At 51.3% G+C, this 23,889-nt stretch overlaps 1 protein-coding gene across 3 annotated transcripts; it reads right to left on the bottom strand.

Moving 5' to 3' along the window:
* Positions 1-463: 463 nt before the first annotated feature.
* On the bottom strand, positions 464-23,563 carry BACE1 (beta-secretase 1). 3 transcript variants are annotated; one of them, XM_070473540.1, is made up of 9 exons: positions 22,785-23,563; positions 8,349-8,437; positions 6,773-7,010; positions 6,175-6,312; positions 5,343-5,477; positions 4,292-4,393; positions 3,806-3,955; positions 3,372-3,543; positions 464-2,735 (listed from the first exon to the last, which is right to left on the bottom strand). In XM_070473540.1, exons 1-9 carry the CDS (start codon positions 23,043-23,045, stop codon positions 2,494-2,496), a joined length of 1,527 nt encoding a protein of 508 aa, XP_070329641.1. In that variant the 5' UTR covers positions 23,046-23,563; the 3' UTR covers positions 464-2,493. The 3 variants fall into 3 exon arrangements, with proteins under 3 accessions (XP_070329641.1, XP_020742392.1, XP_070329642.1); XM_020886733.2 differs by having other exon boundaries at positions 6,773-6,989; positions 22,785-23,561; XM_070473541.1 differs by lacking the exon at positions 22,785-23,563 and adding an exon at positions 8,605-8,764.
* Between the last annotated feature and the right edge of the window lie 326 nt (positions 23,564-23,889).

Here is a 23,889-nt window from a genome sequence, read left to right as displayed (position 1 = left end):
GGAGTAAAGAGAAAAAAGGAGGGGGTTGGGGGCTTAACTGCTTCCTAGTGAAAGCCCCTGGAAAGCCAGCGCCACAGGGGGACAGTGTGGTGGAAGGTGTGCATGGAGCCGGGCCCCTTCACTCTCTGCTCTTTCTTGTTCAGGATCCATCCAAAAACAACACTTAGGTTTTGGCCACCGTTGTTCTCCCTTTTCCCTCTGTTCCCTGGCCTGCATTGGTACAAGCCACGCAGACCCATGGGGAAGGCCCCTGATGGAGTGAGTGGAGATGGCACAGTCATTTTTCTGGCATAGATTTAAAAATAGAAATATATCATACATATTTTTACAAGCAAGAAGCTGTGGTCAAGATTTTTTTTACACTTCAGAGTTCATGGTTTCAGGGTAAGAAAGGAAGAAACTGTGAAAAGAAAAATAAGTACAAGTTTTCTCTTTTAAAAGAAAAAAAATCAGACAATGAGTCTTACTAATGAAGGGGTTGAGGTTTATGCCCTGGAAAGAGCTGGGGAAAGCCAGTTTTCCCCAACATGGGTCAAAAATTATAAAGCAGAACGTGGCATTTTCATTTCATAGAAGCAATTCTGGAAGTTTATTTACACAGTAAGTTCAGAACCGGAAGTGGACAGTCTCCAATCTTCCTGTCAGTCTCTGTGGTCATGGGGTGTTCCCAGCCAGTCAGAGCAGCATCAAGTGCAGTGGGAATGAAGAGGACTCGGATAAAAACTGTGACTCAGTATTCTTGTTTTATTGGTTTATGGCTTGTGGGCAGCTGACTGTGGCCAGGATCTCCCGAGGCCCTCCTTGTGTTTCCCTCTGCCTCTTCTGCAGGTATTTCCACTCTCTGCAGGTTCCATACCTGGAAGCAGTGTTGACCGGATAGGAATAGGATCCAGTGGAACAGTCAGAGAAATCAGCTCTTCCCACTAACACTGGTCTAGTCGACTGGCTTAGAACTGATAGGGAGGAAATGAACTTGGTCCCCACTGCCTAGCCCAAGAACCAGCCTGGGTGCCCAAGTCGTGTGAGGAGTGGGAAGGAGAGAGCAGGATGGGGCAAAGGATGGCCTCCATCAAGGGACTCTTGTGGTGAAGGGAATCAGAAAGCCTGGGGGCTGCCATCCTTTTTCCACGCAGCCTTGATCCTGAAGGTGATGCTGCTGGAGCCAGAAAGCCCTGCGTTCCTGATACTCTTGGCATAATACTCGTGCCACTGTGGGATGCTTTAGCCAAATAAATGAGGGCGCCCTTGAGAGGGTGAGAAGGCAGTGAAGCTGCTCTGATTATGTCAAGATCTTATTACCACTTAACAGCTGAACAGAAAGAAATCCAGGCAAGGGTACAGAGCATCAACTCTGTACCTGTTGAATGAATCTCCAGGATTCTGCTTTCAAGGATTAGAGAGGAGAGAACTCCTATCTGCTCTTAGCACCTCAGCTGCGAAGCTCTGGAGGAATGGGGCTTGGGGGGTGAACAGGCAGCCAGCCAGGAAGACAAAGTGCAGCCCTATTGTATTTGCTCTCTTCTAGCTGATTCCCCGCAGGGCATCTGGGGCTCCTGGGGTTGAGGATTTTTCAGTGCCACCTATCACATGTAGACTAGAGGGTTCAGGTAGGGACAAGGAATTAATAAGGTAGAAACTCATTTGTCAGATGGAACTTTTTAGTGGGCACTTTTCCTTTAAGAGAGCTAAAAAGAGTTTTTTGGCTTGAGAAGCCCTTTTTCTCATCGCACTTTTGGTCAGGCTGCAACCACAGAACAGAAGACACTGGGAAGCAACACCCATCTTAGAAGACGGGTTTTATCTTGGAGATGCTGTCTAAAACGGCCTGGCAAGCAGTCACTTTCTAACCTTGCCTAGCATTGATCCCAGCTGTTCCCTGTCTTTGCACTCCCTCTCTTTCTCCTCATCCAGCCACCCCCATTTGTACAAATTATTTGTACAAATTGTTTTTTAATTATTTTTTAATTCAAGAGGCAGTCTTTGCACCAAGGTTAGGTTTGTCTATACAGTCCCTATCTCTAAAGCAAATAGCAAACTGTGCATCCATCCACTCCCACTGACTGGCCAGCAGGGAAACAATATTGGCCCTTGCTCTGCCAGGGTACTGCAGAGACACTTGTGGGGGGGTCACCTTACTTCCAGAAGTAAGAAAAGGAGAATACTTTGGGTTGGAGACTCTATAAAGGGATGGTGGTCAAAGGTTCAGGGCTGAAGTTTCAAGCAGCAGGATTTCCCAACTCAAGTTTGAGGTGACCAAGAGGATTCCCGCTGGCAGAGTACTTCTTTCTTCCCTGTCCTGGTTCCTACAGGTGCAGTCCCTGCAACCCACCTTGCCAGCGTTTCCTTCTTCTCTGTCAAGACAGAGGCATTTGTGGGTGGGTGAGGCTCTTGAGGTGCACTGGCCACAGGTACCGTCCGTGTCTCCTCCTTGTGACGAAAGTGAACCACCAGATGTGGTTTGGGGATATCTCTCTCTCCTTCCTGCAGACCTCCTCACTTCAGCAGGGAGATGTCATCAGCAAAGTCGTCATGCTGATGGCGCAGGCAGCGGAGGCAGCGCCACTGGCACACCATCAGGCAGAGGGGCAGCATGAAGAGAGCACAGATGGCGGCCATTACGTAGGCTATGGTCATGAGGGTCGACTCATCTGTCTGTGGGATGTTGTAGCCACAGTCTTCCATGTCGGGGGTGACGAAAGGGCCTTCCACCGCCGCTGTCCTGAACTCATCATGCACTGGGGAAAGGGCATATGTGAGTCACAGAGCAGCTAGGATTACACAGCAAAACTAGCTTCCTGGGACAGGCCTTGAAACCAGCCCTTGAGGAGGCTGTAGAATCTCCCTTCTGGGTGATGCTTAGGTGCAGGACAGACAGCCATTGCTAGTGGAGGCCCGGCTCTCCCCACTCCAGGTCACTGGGGGCAGCAACCCTTTCCTGTCTACCTGTCCAGTAGGAATGATACCTCAAATCCAGTCATTCTAAGTTGGCCAAAAGGCCAGCCTCATGTATACCTAGTAAACTTGTGCTCCTGCTGAAATTCAGTGGCAAGCCCATGCTAGTCGTGTTCAGCTCTGGCATATGGCAGCTGACAGGGTCACCGATGGCCCAGCCTGCTGCCTATGGATCTAGAGCTTTCTGGGGTGCCGAAGCAAGTGTGACTGCTCCGAGTCTCCAGCAGAGGTTGCCAGTCCAGGCAGGGGTCACCATGCCAAGCGACCACAAGGAAAGCGCAAGCACTGACACTAGCTTTTACACAATGTGTGGACTCTGGCTTGAGGTCCCTCCCTCCCAGACTGACAGGGGTCTGGTGCCCTCACCGCTGGACAGGGAGAATAGACTGACCCCACACCCTCCTCCCTGGTGCTCTCACCATGGCAAGCACTGACAGCAAAGCCAATTCGTTTCCGGGCCCGATCAAAGACAACGTAGAAGCCCTCCATGATGACCGCTCCCATGACAGTGCCAGTGGATGACTGTGAAATGGCGAACTTGTAACAGTCGTCTTGGGAGGTAGCCACGTCTTCCACTGGCCGCAGGTATTGCTAAGGATAAGCAGTCACAGAGTAAGAGTTCGTATTTTACTCTCTCCCACCCCATCTCTGCCTCCTTGGTGTCGATGCCCTTAGGCTGCGTTTTCCTTTGCCAGCCCTGAGCTCCACCGGTTTGGTTTCCCCCAGAGCCCTTTCCCACTGGGCCCTCATCTGTTTTGTCTTCCAAGTTCCAGGAAGCCAGGCCTGCTCACCATCTCTTAGTATATACTTTGTTCTTGTCCTGGGATCCCACTGATTGAGGCTAGGGACATACCTGTGGAAGGATGGTGATGCGGAAGGACTGGTTGGTGACCTCACCCATTAGGTAGAGTGAGATGACTGGGAAAATGTTCCACGGGGTGGTGCCTGCTTGCCAGCACACCAGCTGCTCCCCTAGCCAGAAACCATCTGGGAACTTCTCCGTCTGTGTTGGCAAGAAAGGATAACAATGAGACCACTTCGCCCCTCCTATTTTCAGATCACACTTACTGGGCCCTGTACGTGCTTTTCTGTGAAATATCTAAACCAAGGGACGCTAAGCCAAAACCCAAGGACTAGAGGAAGAGAGCAAGAGTGAAGGCTAAAACTGACCAGAGAGACTGTGTGCCAACAGACTGAGGCCCATAGCAGAGAACCCCTTTTAAGTGATCTAAGTAGAGGGGTCTGAGCATAGGCATCTTGGCTCTTGTGGAGGACTGTGCCCCTCGTGACTTCCCGTGACACTGTCATCTCTTGTGTCCCTGTCCTTAGTCCCACTGACCGAGGAGGCTGCCTTGATGGATTTGACAGCAGCTTCGAACACTTTCTTGGGTAAACGAAGGTTGGTGGTGCCACTGTCAACGATGCTCTTGTCATAGTTGTACTGAGAGGGAGAAGAGAGGTTAGCACATCAAAAGGGTTTGTGATGCCAGGCGTTGGCCAGAATCGGAGGGGTGAGTCTGACTGCTGGGGGTCCTTCCTGAGTTGGCATCCTGGCTTTGCCACTTCTTTGGTGGATCTCTTTGGGCAAGTTACTGAACATATGTGCCTCAGTTTCCTCATCTGTAACATGAGGAGAATAATAGTACCTACCTCAAAGAGTTATAAGCATTAAATAAATTAATATATTTGAAGTGCTGAGAATTGTGCCCAGCACATAGGAAGCAGTCAGTAAACGTTAACTTGTATTTTCTTGGATGGGTAGACATTCTCCAAATCTTGAAAATAAAAAAAACATCTTGTATAATACTTTTAACTTTTCATAATACATTTGTATCTGTTCTAACTTAACGTACATTAAGAATCTAGGTAAGGAATGCCCAAATAGTTCAACTGCTGAGTCCTGCCCTGTGTGAAACACTGGGATAAACACTTTATTCATTTTCTCTGTTTTCACCACAATCTTTGGAAAAGCTGTTTTTACTTCCATTTTGCAGATAAGGAAACTGAAACACAGAATAGTAACTTGCCTGAGGGCATGTAGCTAGAACAGAGCTAGAAACCAAGGCTCTCTGACTCTGAAGCCAGAACCTTCTACTGCATCCTGTCACTTTGCCTCTTGGACGACTTGCCCAGGGCCACAGAGCAAGACGTGCTTTTTCCTTACCAGACATTAACCCACGTGGGCCCTGGGGAAGTACACTGCCAGTGCCTAGCCCCAGACCTCTGGCCCTGCTGTGACCATTAGGCTCCTGGCAGTCCCGCGCTCAGCCCCCAGCCCTCCTGCAGGTCCTGCCCCTCTGCGGCACCCTCCCAGCCTCATAACTCAGGGTCCGGCCTCAGGCTCTGTTCCTCCCCCTTGCCTCTCCCTGCTTCCCCCTGGGTTTTGTTACCTCCTTGCAGTCCATTTTCAGATCCTGTCCATTGATCTCCACCCGGACAATGATCACCTCATAATACCACTCCCGCCTGATGGGAGTGTACCAGAGGCTGCCCGTGTACAGTGAGTGGTCGATACCCCCAATGATCTAGGGGAAAAAAAGGCAGTACCCGTGAGGCGACACAGAAGGACAGCAAGTCACCCAGAGTGCCTGCAGTAGGAGCGGCCATTTCGGGGTTGGGGGGAGCAGCGGGGCAAAGCCCTCTGCACATCCGCTTTCTCATTTTCCTGCATCTAATCAGACCCCGTCCTAAAGCGATCAATACTTCCTTCAGTGTATCAAGGATGTGTTCAGGGGAGGAGGCTTTCCAGGATTTTTAATTACTTGTTTCAGAATCACACAACCCTTGATATAAAGTTATTTAAACCTAAACTGGCACAATAAATGTGGAGTGAATGATAACTTGCTTCTATTACAAGTTTTATTTTCTCTGCTTGTTGGAGATAGAGAACCATTCACCAGTTGTCCTAATTAATTAATAAATAGACTTTTAAACTCCTTACATCTCTGCCTTCTGATCATCAGACTGAATCATCTTGATTTGAGAGGCCTTATTTCCACTTCCTTTGAAATTTTCCTAATCCTCTTTCCTCCTTTCCCAGTTTACCATAGGTGCCTCAAATCCTTTCTGGAATAATGCAGAGAAGACAAGGGCAGAAGAAGAAAAGTGGAGGTGGGGACTAGACAGAGGTTTCTCTTGATTCTCAGTAGTGGAGCCCAAGACTGTGGTGGAGCCTCAGAGGGTGGGAAGCAGGGGGGCTCCTCTCTCCTAGGACCTACTCACCATACTCCCTCCAACTGAGGCCAGCGCTTCCGACTGGTTGAGGGGGAAGCCAGCGCCGCAGAGCTGCAGGGAGAAGAGATTGGGCACGTGGGTCTGCTTCACCAGGGAGTCAAAGAACGGCTCCAGGGAGTCATCGGGCTGTGGCAGAAAGAGACAAGGAGTGAGTCCTGGCTCAGAGGGCCCCAGTGGAAAGAGGAACAGGGCGGGGGGGCAAAAGCAAAACTTGGGAGGATGTTCCTGGGGAAAGACCATCTTAAGGTACTGAGATTTGGTGGTGAGACGGGCAGCAAGACACACTGGCAGTGCACACAGAAAAGATCTACAGGATTGTTGATTCCCATCGGCTTAACCTGTCTGAGTTATGGGGGCCTCTTATTCTTAAAGATCTGAGAGTCAGTAGAAAAAACAGCCTGTTCCTCTACCTGTCAGCATAGTTCAGCCCCCTGTATGGATGAAATTCAGACTGCCACCCTGTCCACTTGTCAAGCAATTCTTTAAGCTGATTTGTTTCCCTCCCTTGTTCAGTTCCCTCCCACCCCTCCTCTCCTCCAACTGCACCCCTGTGCAGCGTGCAGACAGAGTGCCTTGTTCCTCTCACCCGGGCGATCTCCGCGTAGGCTAGCCCCAGGATGCCCTCCCAGTTGGAGCCATTGATGAAGAACTTGTCTGATTCCGTGATGGCAGCAATGTTGGCACGCACAGTGACATTGGGGCCGTGGGGGATGCTCACCAGGTCGGTGCCCAGCTCCCCCTCCCACTTGCCCTGGGTGTAGGGCACATACACGCCCTTCCGGAGGTCCCGATACGTGCTGGACCTGTGCAAAGGAGGCAGAGATCTGTGGGTGCATAACCACAACCAGTACAGGGATCTGGCATCCTCCCTACTCCCTGGTGCCTAATTTCATCCCAGGTATCTCCACCCTGCTGTCATTCTGCTCCACGGAGCATCCGTAGATGATTCACTCAGAACAGAATGTCAAGTGACCTTGCTTGGGCTTGCTGTCCTGTGTCCACAGCTCATATTTCTAGATCTGGAGCTCAGGCCCTGCCAGAACAAGCCTAGGCTTTGTGTATTGTGCCTGCTGCTGCTGAAGGGACAGCTAGCAAGCATCTCCCACCTCTCACCCCCCGACCTTATCTCGCTCCTAAAGAAAAGGCGCCGTTGATTCTTGCTGCCTTAGGACCTGGTGGTACCATCTGAGTGGTAGAGAAAGTACCAGGCAGGGTGAGTGTGAAGTCTCTTCAGCAAGTTGGTCCAAGGACAGGGTTTGCACAGGCACCTCAGCAGGGTGGGTAGGCAAGGCACAGCCCTTGTAGGAAACATGCTCATCACCATGTGTCTCCCCGCCTGTGTGGGATCACACCAACCAGGGCTGGTGTGTGAGTGATGGGGCAGTGAGGGGACACAGATAGGGAATGAATGCTCTTTCCCTCCTCCTGACCACGCCCCCTTCCCTGACTGCTTTCTTGAGGTTGGAAAGTTAAAGGGGAGGGGCCTGAGAAGGTGGCATTGGCATCTGCCTACAAGTCCAGGGATGGGATGTCAGCCTCCACTCACACGTTTTCACACACAGATACACCTCTTCCTGCTCTTCTGTTAAAGGGGCTCCCAGATCACCCTTCACTGCCCCTCATACCTTAAAAGCCCACTTCTACTGTCACTCCCACACAGTCAAGTCCAGCTGCAACTCCGGGGATGCACAGGGAAGCATTTAGCTTTCAGTCCCTGATGACCAGGTCAGGCAGTGGGATTGTGGAAGGCCTGTCCTTCGCTTCCTTGCACTGTCAGGTGAGGACACAGTAAAGGGAGCTGTCGCTGCAGCGTGCTCAGCCTCGACTTAGATGGGTGTCAGAAAACGAGAGCCACTGAGGTCTGTGGGATGGAGCCCCTGCACCTTGCGGTTAAGGCAGAGAGACAGGGGACCCCGAGATTGTACTGTGAGTTTTGGGGCTGCTCTCCTCCCTCCCTCCCCCAGGAAGTTGCCCTGTCTCAGAACTGAAGCATGTCCTGGCCGTCCCTTAACTTCCCCTTCCACCTAGCCTTTCTTCCTCCTGTCACTGGGTCACTGTCTGGGGAGCTGGTCCTTCTCCCTGCAGCTCCTCCCTGCCCAGACGGTCCTTGGCCCCGGGTCTTTGGGAAAGGGCCCGCCCCGCTTGCTCTCCCTGGTACTCACAGCTGCCTCTGGTAGTAGCGGTGCAGGAAAGGGTGAGGGGCGGCCCCTACTGCAAAGTTACTGCTGCCTGTGTCCACCAGGATGTTGAGCTGTCAGAGAAAAGGGAAAGAAAGATGTTAGGACAGGAGGCCTGGACTCACTCCCTTCGTTGCTCTATCCTGTACCCGCCTCCCACCCCGGCCACGTGGTCTCCCTTTGGAGTGTCCAGGGTGAAGCTCCCAGATGCAGGACTGTACAGACTGGGCCCTGTTAGTACCAGGACCACAGACACAGAGGCATCCTGTGACAGCCTCCGCACGGCCTCAGAAGCCTGTGTCTGCTGCTGTCTTCTCTGCAGAACTGGAATATTTTCTGTGTCATCAGAGCCATGGCGTTGGCGCGTGCATGTTTCCATTCCTGTTTCTGCCATCAGATGCCCTTCCTCACCCTGGGTTCTGGCCCAGCCTGTCTGCAGAGCTCACCCCTTCCCCTCACCTCTGGTTCTAGGGGACATGTCACCAGCAGGCAGCCTGGCTCATCCCCCTCCTGGCTTAGAGACCAGCTATTCTCGGAGCTGGCACTGGCCAGGGGCGCTGTGGGTACCAGGATGGCACAGGGAGACCACATGTTTCTGACCCTGCCTGCCAGAATGGAGCTCCTCACAAAGGGCTCCCCTCTGTCTCAGAGGTGACCCAGATGTAGGAGTCCCACTGTCAGAGGTAGTGGGGAGCCAGGAGCCCCGTGTGAAGCCCTGGTGTTGGCTCAGCGAAGACAGACATCTGTCGTCCTGCCATTGCTCACTCTGCGGCTCCTCTTCACCTGTTGTACCTCGTCCTTCTTCCTCCTGAGGTGGCCCGACCCCTCCTCAGGCGGTCAGCCATTTTTTGATGCCTCCTCCATCCTCACAGGCAAAAGGAAAGGCCCCGGTCCTCAGGAGCACAGTGATCTGTCAAGTGAATCCTCTCTTGCCGACTTACCGTGTCCTTCACCTCAGCTTCTCCCCTGACCTTGGGGCCCTCCATTTCTGTATCGCTTCTCCTCAGTGCAGTGAAGTCAGCTGACCTTGGCTGTGGTGCAGGCTCTAACCTTGTCACCCTGGGCAGGTCACTGTGTTTCCCCCCACCATCCGGTTCTTTGGCTCCTTCCTGCTCTCAGTGGTCCTCTGGGGCTCTGCTGACTACACCTCCCCCAGCACCCACTTGCCCAGCCCTCGGACCCCACCTCCTCCCCCATCCCCAGCCCCCACTCCTGGCCCGGCTCCCCTTTCTCCCCAGCCCCTACCTCTCCCCTTGCCCCTCTCCCTGGTCTCTTAGCAGCCACCAGCCCCAGATGCTGCGCTTTCAGAGAATCAATAAAGCGGGAGGCACAGCAGTTCAGATTTCAGTCAACCAGGTTAATGATTCAAAAGGCTGCTTCACCCCCCACTCCTCAGGACGCCCTCCCCCACCCCAGGGGCTGGCCTCAGGTTTACAGGGACCCCTGTTACCACTGGACCCCAAAGAAGGAGGGTCTCCTCCACACGCTGGTGCCCGTGGCTGGGTGGGGGGTTGGGGTGGAGTATGGGATCCTGGCTGGCCCTAGGGAATCTGACCACCCTTGACCCTGGAATGGCAGCCTTATCTGGGGGCTTCAGGCCTCCCCACTCCTCCTCTCTCTCCTGTAGGGAGAAGAGCCCTCTCTGCTGGTCCCTCCTTTTCTAGCCTGGAGCCGTCCCCAACCCCACCCCTGTCTCTCCTGGTGCCCTTCCAGTCCCAGCCTTTCGCCTCACCTGAGGAAGGTCTCCCTGCTCTGCCCAGGGAGGCAAGACCCCCTCCACTACTTCCCCATCCCTCTAACAACCCCCCACACCAGGAATTCAGGCTCCCGCTGCTCTCTCTGCCTCCCCATCTGCACCCTCCACAAAAAAAGGGGAAACCAAAATAAACAGTTGCCATTTCCTCCCGAGCAAATATCCTTCTGCCAGTTTGCCCTTTGCACTGTGATCCTGCTTCTGAGAGAAGTGATTTTGGTTCGGTCCTTCCCACATCTCTATCATGAGTCCCCTGGGCAGCCTGAAAGGGGAGGGTTTACATGCAGGCAGATCTTAGCTGATGCCCTCCCCTTTTATTTCACCAAATGGGGGCCTCCGGATGGACCCCCCATCCCCCACGACTATCATTCCCACTTGTCCTTGCTGTGCGGTGTCCTACCTCTCAGCGGACCCTCCTCCTAGCTCAGGAGGATTCAACTCTCATGCCACCCCACCCTCACCCCCAAATCTTGGATTCTTCCTATTGGCATTTATAAATGCTTGTCCCTTCATTAAAAAAAAAAAAAACTACTCTCACACCCGCCTCCAGTCACTCTTCTCTCTCCTCTCCCTTCACAACCAAAGTTATCGGACAAGCTGTCTTCATTTCTCCACCTCCTACTCATTCCGCAACCCATCCTCAAACTGAGTCTCGCCTCTATCCCTTCCTCCGCTCTAGCACAGCCCTTACTACGGTTACCAAGGATTTCACGTCACCAAATACAAAAGACTTTTCAAATCAATCGTCATCTCACTTGACTTCTCCAGAACATTCAATGCTGCTGACCCCTCCCTCCTTAATAGTTATTTTTTATTTGACTGTGCCAGTCTTGGTTGTGGCATGTGGGATCTAGTTCCCCAACTGGGGATCGAACCTGGGCCCCCTGCAATGGGAGCTTGGAGTCTTAGCCACTGGACCACCAGGGAAGGACCCCTCCCCGCTGGAAACACTCATCCCTGTCACCCTGTTGTGTACTTTCCTCCCACCTCTCTGATGGCTCTTCTGTCTACTCTGCAGGCTCACTTCAAGGCTTGGGCTTGGTCCGCTTCCTCTCCCACTCTGCTCTGTCCCCAGGCCATCTCACCCATGGCAGCAGCTGCAATTACCACCTATATCCCTCTGACTCCTGAACTTACAGCTCTAGGTTCTTCCTCTTTGTTGAACTGCCTCAAAGACACCTCAAATTTAGCATGGCCAGGGTTGACCTTACCTGGTCCTGCCCATCTGTCTTTTCTCCAAAGTTTCCTCTGTCAGTCACCATCCATCTGTTCCGTAAGTCAGTAACTTCAGAGATATCCTAACACCTTCCTCTTCACATCTCTATCCAAGGCATCAACGAGTCCTGTCCAGTTAAGCGTAAAGGCCTCTGAAAGTATTCTCTGCCAACTCTTTTGCCACCCCTGGCAGAGCTCTCATCATCTCATCCTAGAATATCACAATAGCTTCTCAACTGGTCTTGGTACATCCACCCTTGATCTCGCCAACTTGTTTCTGTACTGTGGCTAGATGTTCTTTCCAGAGTGTAGATGTGACCAAGTCACCCCACCCCCCATGTTTTCCTTTTGCTATCATAATAAAGATTTAAAGCTTTAATGTTTCATATAGAGCCCTTCATGGTCCAACCCTGCCTACTTGTAGCCAGCCTAGCTTGACCCATACTTCCCCAAGTCCTCTGCCCACCAGCCACACTGGCCTCATTTCAGGTCCTCCAATCAGCCATGGTCCCTCCCCAAATACGGTTGCATGGGTCATTCACTCTACGTAGACCATCCTCCTTTCCACTTGTGGTTCTGTCTACTCATCATCCTTCAGTCTGAGTTCAGAAGGGACTTCCTTGGAGAGAAAAACCAGGTCACATTCTCTTGTTAAAATGCTTCCATAGGACTTGCCACTGAATCTCACCTTTCCTTGTAAATCTAATTAAAAAAAAAAAAAGTCCATTGTGTCCCCAGTGGATATCACAGTGCCTGGCAATAAGTATATCTTATTTATTTATTGGCTGTGCTGGGTCTTAGTTGTGGCATGCAGGATCTAGTTCCCTGACCAAGGATCAAACCCAGGTCCCCTGCATTGGGAGTGCAGAGTCAGCTACTGAACCACCAGGGGAATTCTCATAAGTATTCCTTGAATTAATGAATGGTTAGAGGAAAAAAGGGAAAGAGCTAATCTACCCTATTTTCAGGATGAGGGAGGGATCTCTCAGTGGCCCCCGAACTGTGGGTGTTTTTAGATTATAGATGTGGCTCTAGCTCAGACCTGCCTGCCTCTCACCAGGTCCACTGGCTTGACCAGCAGCCTGGAGTCCTTGAATCATCTTATGTCTTTCTCATCCCTTGGGGCCAGGTCAGCTCAGAAGTCTCTGTAGCTCTGGCCTTGAGATGCCCAGAGGGCTGCAGCGTGGGGTCAGGACTAGGTCAGTGCCAATCACTTAACAAACAAGCATGCCCCTGGGGGCCTTTGAGGGCTGCTGGCTTCCCAGGGAAGTGCTAACAAGCCCCACAGGGACCAGCACGCCTGCCCATTCTGCTCTCCTGGCAAGGCTCCCCAAGAGGGGTTTGCAGCAGTAGGCCTTGGATGATGAGACAGGCATGCAGCCGGTGAGTTCAGGGTAAACTCCTTGTCCCCCAAATCCCACCTGTCTTGGCCCCTGCTCTCACTAGCAGATGGGAGTTGCTTCCATTCTTCTGGATGGAAAGAACCTTCAGGAGTCATGTGTCTATTTGCCTGGAGAGATGGGAGCTTGCTCTCATTCTGAGAGTTCTCCAGTTATTAAGAGTTATTGTTTTGGCCAAACAAACAACTTTTCTTGGCAGCCTATGTTAGGGTCTTACCACTTTTGCGTACCTCTGGGAGGGGGCTGTAACTCTGATTCTTTCTGCCAAAGGAAAGTCTGTTTCCTTCTGTGTCGGCCTCAGAGTTTATGGGGAAGAGCCCTTATATTCTCATATCACAAGCTTCTTGGTTGAGATGTAGGAACCTTTCTTCCATTTCACAGAGGAGAAAACTGAGATCAAGGGTAAGTAAGGATTTGACCCCTGTTGCACACGAGCCTTCCCAGGTGGCACTACGTGGTGAAGAGCCCACCTGCCAATGCAGGAGACATAAGGGACATGGGTTCGATCCCTGCAACAGGAAGTTCCCCTGGAGGAGGGCATGGCAATCCACTCCAGTATTCTTCTGTGGAGACTCTTGTTTGGAGAATCCCATGGACAGAGGAGTCTGGCGGGCTACAGTCCATAGCGTTGCACAGTCAGACATGACTGAAGCGACTGACCACACACACAGGCCACAAAGCTTGGGTAGTTTGGTTCTGCCCATCCGTGAAAGTCTGCTCTTTCGTCTCCTTGACATTCCTGTCTCTCTCATTTGGAAAGGAAAGGCAGATTGTTTCACTAGTGAATCACACCCGCTGTGTCTATGCCCTTGTGTGATCCCCTGTAACTTTGATGCCAGACTTGGCCACATTACTTGATTTGACCAGTGGGACATAAACAAAGGAGGAAAGTGGAGGTATAGTGTGTGTGCACTGGGTGGGGAGGGCACTGGCCTCCTGGGGTGTGGCCCTGAAATTGTGTGTGAGGAGGCTCTGTCTTGCCTCCTTGAAGTTGAAAGACTTCATGGAGAAAGAGGTCCAGCTGGCCCAGCTTCATCTGACCCCCAACTGACCCACCAGCCACTTGATGAGCCCAGGTAAGCCCTTCTGGAGAACCACAACCAACCCACAGAATCCTGAGAGCCGATGACTTGTTTTACTTTGTTACATTGTATCAGATAACTGATAAAAAACTTCCTGAATTAAATCCTGAGATCCTTGACTTTGGGGGCACCTAACCACTCATAGGTCAACTCCAAATACCATCTCTTGTCTCTTTCCCCCTCTCTCATCATATTTCTCAAGTTTCACAGTAGCACACCATCTGTCACCTGTGCATAGGCTCTTCCCTTTGCCTGAAATGTTCTCTCCCTGTTTTGTCAAACTTCTGCACAACTTCCAAGTCACCATTTAAACTTCCTTTTCCTCAAAGGTCTTGCCCTGACGCCCCAGCCCAGCCTGGACTCTCACAGGTCCTCAAGAACACTTGTGCCGCTTCGTCTACCCCCTCATCCAACTTGAAACCATTATTCAGTGTCTGTGTGTCCCACACATGGCAAGCTCCACAAGGGCAGGGAGCCCATTTCTGAGCTTATTATCTAGTTCTTACCTAGCCCTCCGTAGGTGCTCCGTAACGATTTTTCTTAAACTGTAATTGTAACCATAATTGCCTCATTTGCCGCAGGTTTCTGTAACTGTAGATTCTCGCTCTTAGTTCTCAGCCCTAGGGTCCTTTTAGGGGGGATTTCCAGTCGGAACGGTGTATGGTGATGATGACAGTGGATGCCCACCACTGAAACTGACAGAGTAGACACCCAGGTTCTTAGAGCAATTGGAGTGACTTCAGAACTGGCTGGTCCCAGAGGCTTCTGAGTCAGCCTCGCCTGCTTCCCTAAGTGGATATCCCCAGACCTGAGTTTGCCCACGGCTGAGAGAGAGAGGCAAGGAAGGACACAAGGAGCAAGTCAGCAGCTGGGCATGGCAGAGGGCCAGCACAGCACACAGCTCCTGCCTCAAACTGAGTCCAGCAGTTTTGTCCCATCCAGGCGCCTCCCACCTTGATGAAGTCAGCTGACCCGATAGAAACGGACTCCTTTTCCAGACATCCTCTGCTTCCACTTCGCTTTCCAGGCTGAAGCTGGCAATCGATACCTGGGAGCAAGCAGACTCCTTGGTCCTGGGCTGTTTTTTCTTTTTTTTCAAAGGAATCCCAAGGAGGCCAGGTCACCCCAAACCCTATCAGGGGTACCCTTCCCACTTTAGACAGGCTGCTCCGTTTCCCCCAGGCTCAAACCCAGCTCAACTAATATTTATCAGTGCTTCCTATTCAAATGCAATGATAGACGTAAATGGTCAAAAAAAACACACATGCCTACTATTCTGAAACAACAGATCTAAGACAATGGTTTTCAAATTTTTTTTAAGCAACAGCAGCTTTTTCCAATCTCATGCAGTATTCCAGTGTATCAAAGAGAAAAAAGCAGAAATGCTGTGCTTGAGAGAAGTTTTACTTCCTGTAACTCCATCCTCTCCTTGCCTCTAAGTGTCTCTTTAGCACCTTCAGTCTCCACGGAACCCACTTAGGAAACCCTGCTCTGAGGGTACACAGCACTGCTGCCTGATTGTTGTCAGAGGGTATGTTCTTCCTGTTGTCTAACCTCATCCCATCCACAGCTTGCAGGGGCTGTACTCATCTGAGTCTGTCAGGTGAGAATGAAGCTGATCTCTGGCATATACCCACTTTCCCCCATGGTGCCCAGTTGTGGTCCCTACATAGGTCTGTTTGCTCGAGCCATAAGGAGATGCCAGGGTTCAGGCCTTAGGCTATCTGGGGAAAACTCCACAGGTGCTGGAGTCGAACAATTGGTAGTGTTCACCAACCCCGAGAAGCCGACAGAGAAGTCCAGCCTGTACGTGGTGGGGTTACAGTGATCAGCAGACAGGGTAGCCACTGGGCCCATCCTGCCAGGGGAAGCCCAGGGAACTCTAGGACCAGGAACGTGATCTGTTTCCAGAACTCCTCCCTGCCCAGGCCCCCAAGCCAGGTGGCTCCCAGCAGACAGAGAAGTTAGTTGTCAGGGAGGAAGCTTTCCTGGGGGATGTTTCTCTTCCTGGATTTTTAACCACAGTTTTCTGCTTAGCTCTTTACCAGAGATACCCAAGAAGGGCTCCTGACTGCCTACCTTAGTGAGAGGACAGAGTCTTTCTCAGTGCCCCCCACTCCCAGCTCTGAACTCTTTCCTTCCAGACCTGGGGAGGTGAAGGAGGAGACAGGGGTGAAAGGACAGCCTGAGAGCCCTAGCAGAGCCTTATGTACAGCTGAAGCCTAAACCCCAATCTAGAAGTCTCTTCCCAGTACTGAGGCCAACACTGTCTGGGGTTGTTGGGCTTCAGGGTTGTCTAACTTAGAGGGTGGTTCTTTGAGTTCAAAGCTTTTCAACCTTTTAATTACTGAAACTCAATATGCAGGCCAATCAACCAAACCTGGAATTCCACTGTTTAAAAACAAAACTGACCTATGCTGGGAGACTTGGAGGCAGGTGGGACAGGGGAGGGGGCGCCTGGTGAGTGGAAAGGTGGAAGACACAGAGTCTGCCTGCTTACCTGTCTCCTAACCTCTCCCTCTTCCTTGAGGTCCTGTTACCAAATCCCACAAATCACAGTTTGAAAATCATTCTAGGGAGGGGTCAGGAAAACCACTTTATGTCTTCATGGTTTTTTGATTAAAAAAAAAAAATTATTTGTCTGCACTGGGTCTTAGTTGCAGCATGTGGGACCTAGTTCCTTCACCAGGGATTGAACCCTGACCCCCTGCATTGGGAGCATGGAGTCTTAGCCACTGGACCACCAGGGAAGTCCCTTCATGGGTTTTGAGATCCTGAATATAGTTTTCTTTATTTTTTAAAATATTTATTTATTTGGCTATGCTGGTCTTTGCAACACTCAGGATCTTCAGTCTTCATTACTGCATGTGGGACCTAGTTCCCTGACAGTGATCGAAAATGGGTCCCCTGCGTTGGGAGCATGGAGTCTTGGTCACTGGACCATTAGGGAAGTCCCACTTGTAGTTTTCTATTTTTCTGATTACTTTTCTTTGCTCTCTTGACCTCTGTACCCAATATTCTTCCCCTAATCATTTCTCTGTTCTCTCTCCATTCTCTCAAAGAATAAGTCTGCTAATTTGACTTCCATAGCTACCTCTGCAGGTGATTCTCAAATCTTCCTGTCTGGTCCCAACTTCTCTCCTGGCATCCAGATCCCCATTCACAGCTGAGGGCTTCCCCGATGGCTCAGATGGTAAAGAATCTGCCTGCATTTCAGGAGACCTGGGTCCGATCCCTGGGTCGGGAAGATCCCCTGGAGAAGGGAATGGCAACTCATTCCAGTATTCTTGCCTGGAGAATCCCATGGACAGAGGAGACTGGTGGGCTACAGTCCATGGGGTCACAAAGAGTCAGAAATGACTGAATGACTAACACTTTCACTTTGACTTTCATTCTCAGCTGATTGCATCCACAAGAATTGTCCATTGGCATCTCAAAGTCAACCAACATGTCCCAGACTATAGAGTGCTGGAAAGAGCCAAGTGTGTAGACTTGGAATCCAAAGATCAGGATTTGAATCCAGCTCTGTTCTTCTATATCTGAATAACTTGGAGCAAACCATTTAATCTCTCTGAGCCTCAGTTTCCTCTTCCCCAAAAGAGACATGCTAATACCTTGCCTGTGTAATGAAAGCAGAATAATAAACATGGAATTTTGCTAAACTGTACTGTGCTTTAAACGTGCTCAATTGCTCAGTCGTGTCTGACTCTTTTGCAACTTCATGAACTATAGCCTGCCAGGCTCCTCTGTTCATGGGATCTTCCAGACAAGCATACTGGAGTGGGTTGCCACTTTCTCCTCAAAGGGATCTTCCCTACCCAGGGATTGAAATGTGTCTCCCACATTTCCTGCATTACAAGCAGATTGTTTACTGTTAAGCCACCAGGGAAGCACATTGTGCTTTGAAAACTTGTTCCTTTTGTTGTCTATCCTGACACAAACACGGTCAGAGAAGTTCCAAGGAAGTGGACCTCTCTTTCCTCTCCCCTACCAGGGGCAGGGAACACCCTGTTGACCTGACAGGTGATGCCATCTCTCTGAAGACCTCTCCTCCTTCACATCTTCTTTCAGACCCATGTGTCCTAATTGAGATCCTCTTCTTAAACTCTAGACCATCCAAGTTATCCTCCAGCCTGGAACTTTTCCTGGAACCAAAATTCACTAGACCATCTCTCTGCTGCCTCTAGAATGAAGCCCAACCCCCAGTCAGCCTCACAGCATCCTTATCACAACTTCCAGCTTCTTAGCATAGCTCATGTCTCTCTTTTTGAAGTTTTTCTCCCCAACCACTCTCCAAATAGCAAAGCTCTCTCATCTTTCTAGGCCATATTCAAATGCTACCTTTTCTAGCAAGCCTTTCCTAACACTGTCAGAAGTAGCTGCTGTATACTTCTAAGACTCACTGTTCTGTTTTTCTTTTTTCTTTTTTCTTTTTTGGCCTTGCAGCATGTAGAATTCCCAACCAGGGAGCAAATCCACGCCTCCTGCAATGGAAGTGCGGAGTTTTAACCACTGGACCACCAGGGAACTAACTTCTCACTGTTCTTCTTTCTGTACCAATTGCACTTGGTCTTATGTGATATTTAGGTGCTTACATATCTGTATCTTACACCAAATCATGAGCACTCCAAGGAGTAAGACTGACATATCCTTCTCTTTTGTACATGGTAGATGCTCAACAAATATTTGTTAAACTGAAAATTGACCACCGCCAGATTTCAACCCTAACAGTTAAATTATGAGCCTGTGTTTGGATAGTGATACACATACCTTTCCAATGAGATGACATTCTTTCATTGAAGCGAAGAGAATGAAAATGCTTTCTCCAAGGGCTCCAGTCCTGCACTTACAATGGCTCATCAACAGTTCTACTTAGAGGTCTTACATTTTATTTATTCATTCACTGAACACTTTTTAGGTGCCTTTTCTGAGCCTGATGCTATCATAGATATTAGCTAAGGAGAAATGAAACCCTGCAAAAAAATAATCAATTAAAAAGGACATTGTCCTCAAGAGCTTGGTGTTTTATGAAGTTTTTATGTCACAAAAACAGTGACATATGCTGATAAATACAGTAAGGGAGATGAGAAAATGGAAGCAGGATCTCTAATAAACTCTCTTCTTCTTCAAGATACACAAATAGGTAGGTAGTAAGGCTCAATAGGGCTTTCCCAGGTGTCACTAATGGTAAAGAACCCATCTGCCAATGCAAGAGACATAAAAGATGTGGGTTTGATCCTTGGTCGGGAAGATACCCCTGGAGGAGGGCATGACAACCCACTCCAGTATTCTTGCCTGGAGAATCCCATGGACAGAGGAGCCTGGCGGGCTACAGTCCATAGGGCTGCAAAGAGTTGGACACGACTGAAGCGACTTGGCACAGCACATATGCAAGGCTGAGAGGGAAGTCAAGGGTGAGACAGGGTCCAGTTTATTGACCAGCCAACTGGCCAGTTATTTTTCAGTCCCCATTTCTTCTGCTAGAATCTTCAAATGGTTAAGACCTTTTTATATAATGCAGGAATTACTGGAAAGAACAAAACAATCTATATAGAGTTTATTTTAAAACTTTTATAAACTGTATCCATAAATACAAAGATATATTTGTATATCCGCACTCCTAAACCATCCCCTGCTGCCAACTTTCTCACAAATGGTCTTGTCATTTTCTAATTCATCCCAGATGGGAATCTTGAAATCGTCTTTGACACCTTCTTCCTCACCCTCACACCAGTGTTACCAAGTCTGGTCTATCTGCCTCACACCGTTCCTTGCAGCCTGGTCTCCCTCCCATTTCCCCTGCTTACAGCCTCACGCCATCCTTGTCGCAGCCCTCCACACTTGGACCTTTGTGATAGAGCCTCCCGCTACCTGCATCCCTCAGTCCCATTCTTTCTAAAATTCAGATGTCTCTTTCTAAAAGATTGCTTCTTTTGTCATTCTGCTGCACAAATTCAATTTTCCCCTCACTTTAGCAGACCAAAGTCCGGCCTAGGTTTCTCACTGTCTCCTGAACAAACATGCATAAACCCAAACACACATAACTCGTTCTCTCATTCACTGTGTCCTCACTTGGTCTCAGGGGGAGATGGTGGGAAGAAGTGGATACACAAGTGAAGCACACAGTTCGGGGGGAACTTTCTTCACTGAAATGGTCTTGCCCCTCCTATCCAGCCTTCAAGACCATGCTCACAAATGCTCACAGCACATCTTCGTGAGAACTTGCCTGATTCTTACCTCCTCCAGGACATCTATAGGGATTTCCCTGGTGGTTCAGTGGTTAGGACTCCACTCTTCCACTGCAGTGGGCATGGGTTCAATCCCTGGTTGGGGAACTAACATCCTGCATGCCATATAATTTGGCCAAAGTAAATAAATAAAGTGAAGAAAAGAACCCCTCCCTCAAAAGAGTATAGATGGAAAAAATTTAAATAAAAAAACAAAAGCAAAAAACATCTACAGCATCCACTCACTGTATTACAGATCAGTAATTTTCAAACCTGAGATTCTGACTTAGGTATGGATGCAGGGTGCGAAGTTGCTTCAGTCATGTCTGACTTTTGTGACTCTATGGACCATAGCCCACCAGGCTTTGCAGTCCATGGGATTCTCCAGGCAAGAATACTGGAGTGGGTTGCCATTTCCTCCTCCAGGGACTTAAATTTTCATTTCCACACTAAAGCTCTTTGAGGCAGAAAATATATTTCCTGTCTCTTTGTGGATCAGTCTCCCAAACCCCGCAGTTAATTCCCTGGCACACAGAAAGTGCACCCCAAGTTTCACTGGTACTTGTTCAGGGCACTGGGCCTTTCACATTCTCATTTGGTGCTTAAAAACCCCAGGGTCAGGAAAAAGGGCATCCTTCTCCCAGACTGCTGGAGGGAGAACTGAAGTCACAGAAGAGCACAGACTGGCTGGCGTTGGCTTAGGAGCCGTAAGACAACCCATAGAGTTGCCCCATCTGCCACGGGCTCCTTGGGCTGGTTTTGAACTTTAAGCCCACTTTCCCCTTCTCCTGGGAAGGAGGGGGAGGGAACTGACACTTATTGGGAAATTGCTCTGTGTCAGTTCCTGGGCTGGGGGGGTGTACACTTTATCTCAAGGGTCCAAGGAAGTATGGTTAATAGGCCCCCCATTTACATGTTCTACATGTAAAATGTGGAGGCTCAGAACACTCAAGTTTTTATGCTTCCTTGCAGAACACAGAAGAGGTAGAAGTGGCCAGGCAAGTTAGAAGAAAGTGATTTCACATTTACTGGAGGTGAAGTATGTGTCCAGGTGCATTGTGTTAGGTGCTTTCACCTACAAAGTCTCCATTAATCCTATCACCTTGCAAAGGAGATCTCATATCACCAATTTTAAAGACACAGCAAGAGGCTCCGAGAGGTTATATAATTTTCCCAAGGCCACACAGCTGGGAAAAGGAAAGGCTGTGGGTTGTGGAGCTGGCATTCTGGGTCTGTCTGACCCCAAAGCTCTTGTTGGTCCCACAGCCTGTCCTGTGTCCATGTCACAGGGTCTGTGCCCAATTTGCATGGCACATCTGTAGCAGAAACGGGAGTAGGAACCAGGTCCCACAGCTTCCTGCTCCCTCACAACACCTGGCCTCTGGTTGGCTCAGGCTGCTAGAGGCCTGGATTCAGGCTGTCCTTTCACTGACTCAAGTCTGTTGATAGTGCACAGACAAGAGGAGGGGTAAGTGGGGGAGCCCAGAGCCTTGGATCTGCTGGTGGGGGGCAGTGGGAGATAGGCCTCGGTGGCCTGGACCTCGGAAGGCTCGCTTCCAACAGGTAACTGGGGAGCGGGGTGCGCTTCTCCCCCAGATTTGGCGTAAGTGCTGTTGAGAAGTCCAGGGAGTGTTCCCTGGACAGTATGGCAGTTCCCTCTGCCCATAGACACACTCCCACCTTCACAGACCCTCCCAAGGACAAGCCTCCCAGACACAGATCCGGGGGAGGGGGGTGCCTCAGAGATGTGCAGGCTCAGATTCAAGGTGACACTCACCAGCACACACTCAGCCATCCTGCAACCCGTGTCCAGGCTCCCCCACCGAGGAAGCAAATGCTCACAGAGGTCAGCCACAGCATCCCCGCGGAGGGCTGCTCGTAGCCAACTCCTACCCGGGCAGAGGCGCAAAGGTTGCACCCTCCATGGCCACCTAGGAGGTTCCTTGGAGGACTGTCAGGAAGCATGGGGCATGGGGACCTGGCAGGCAGTGTTTTCTCCATCGCTGCCACCCCCAAGCATCTATCTGCTCATGGAAAGAGTCTCATGCTTAGACGGGGGCTCTGGCTCCTTTTCTCTATGCAGTTTATGATCTGTCCTTTCCCCAGGCTCAGTTCAGTTCCCTCTGGCCAGTGCTCAGGGAGGCATCGGGTGGGGGAGGGGCTGGAGGGCAGGCTGCAAAGGGGTGGGGAGGAAGGAGGGACTGGGGAAGGCCACACTCAGCTCCCGGCTTCTGGCTAGAGTGGAGGTCACAAGAAACCTCGCTTCGCTGCCCTGTGGCCACCCAGACAGAGGGAGAAAAGGGCTGATCCAACTCGTGCCAGGATCCCTTGGTCAGAACCCTAGATGCTGAGATTGGGCGATCAAGATCCAGAGCAAAGGGGTGGGGAGACTCAGGCATGGTGTGGGCTGACACCTGTTCACAGCCCCTATGGTTTGGACTTCCCCAGGTCAGGCCTCCCCCATCCACGTGTTTTTCTTGCCCCCAAATCCTTCCTGAGGGGCGTGTGTATAAGACTAGCAGTGAGGGGAGGACAGTCAAAGCCTGTGAGGGGAAGGGAAGTGGGGAGTGGGGCTTTGGGGCTGACTGCTGCCACTATGATCCCAGAGGACATGTTTGGGAGGGGATCCCCCCAGCCCGCACCATGCAGCCCCTGTTTTAGCAGGAGCTCCCCGCATGCTGCACCCCCAGCCTCTCTTCCTCAGCTCATGAGGAGGGAGGGTAGGGCTGGCCCGGCGACCTTACCGTCTGTGGGGGGCTGCCCACGGTCATCTCCACGTAGTAGCCCTGGCCGGACTTGCCCCTCAGGTTGTCCACCATCTCCACAAAGCTGCCCCTCTGGCCGGGCTCCTCGGACTCCTCGTCAGTCTCCCGGGGCAGCCGCAGCCCCAGGGGGGCACCCCCCAGCCCGCTTCGCAAGGGCAGCCGGATGCCAGGCTGGGAGCCGTGGGCAGGCAGCACCCCGGAGCCCATCCACAGAAGTAGCCAGGGCAGCGCTTGGGCCATGGTGGGCCCTGGCCTTGGGGCACTCTGGGCTCACTTTGGCCCACGTCCGTCCCTGGGGCCTGCCCCCAACTCTGGGTGCTAGAGGTGGCTTCTCAGGAGAGTGAGCAGGAAGGCATCAGGGCTCCAGAGCCTGCAGGCCCCTCGGTCGGCCCCTGGGCCAGGAGGTGGGGATCGGGCAGGAAAGATCCTCAGAGACAGGAGGGGAGGAGACGGCTCCGGAGCCCGGCTACATCTGGCTGGTGGTCCAGCCTCAGCGGTGGTCCGGGAGAGGCCGGCTCGGGCCCCCCGGGGGGCTGGGCGGGGCGGGCATGGCAGGTCCGAGGCTGCTTCCTTGGTTTTTCTGGCGGGGTGGCGGCAGGGGAAAGGTCAGGGGCTCCAGGCTCCTGTGGCTGCGTTTGCTGTTCAGGCCACCATAATCCCAGCTCCCAGCTCCCAGCTCCCAGCTCCCAGCTCCCAGGCAGCCCGGGGAGGCGGAAAGACTTGTGGTGGTGGCTGTCAAAGCCAAAGGGTTTTCTCTTTTCCCTGGGATCGCTGGGAAGTGTAGTCCTCCCACGGCAGGCAGCCCGGCTTCCGGGGTTGGTGAGGGGTCTGGGATGCCCTCTGCCGAGCCGGAGTCCACCCTGCAGGACCCTGGCAGCGCGGGAAGGGCCGTGGAGATGGAGTGGTGGCTGATGTCTCTCATTCCTTTAGTCCTTCACTGGGCAATTCTGGAGCACCCACTGTATGCCGGGCACTCTGCCAGGCCCTGGGGCCACAGAGAGAAATAAAATGCACATTCAGCACACAGAATGATGGGACTTTAAGGAGTAGGGGTTTGGGGGTGGGGAGGGTCCCTGGGAAGACT

Source organism: Odocoileus virginianus, chromosome 10 (genome assembly GCF_023699985.2).
Source record: "Odocoileus virginianus isolate 20LAN1187 ecotype Illinois chromosome 10, Ovbor_1.2, whole genome shotgun sequence".
NCBI lineage: Eukaryota > Metazoa > Chordata > Mammalia > Artiodactyla > Cervidae > Odocoileus > Odocoileus virginianus.
This window is presented reverse-complemented; position numbering and strand designations above follow the sequence as displayed.

Excerpts from the sequence above, each read along its gene's own strand:
- BACE1 (XM_070473540.1), bottom strand. The coding sequence starts at position 23,045 with ATGGCCCAAGCGCTGCCCTGGCTACTTCTGTGGATGGGCTCCGGGGTG. Across the intron at positions 7,011-8,348 it reads CGCTACTACCAGAGGCAGCT|ATCTCTGCCTCCTTTGCACA; the intron begins GTGAGTACCAGG and ends ATGCACCCACAG. Across the intron at positions 6,313-6,772 it reads CCTACGCGGAGATCGCCCGG|CCCGATGACTCCCTGGAGCC; the intron begins GTGAGAGGAACA and ends TTTCTGCCACAG.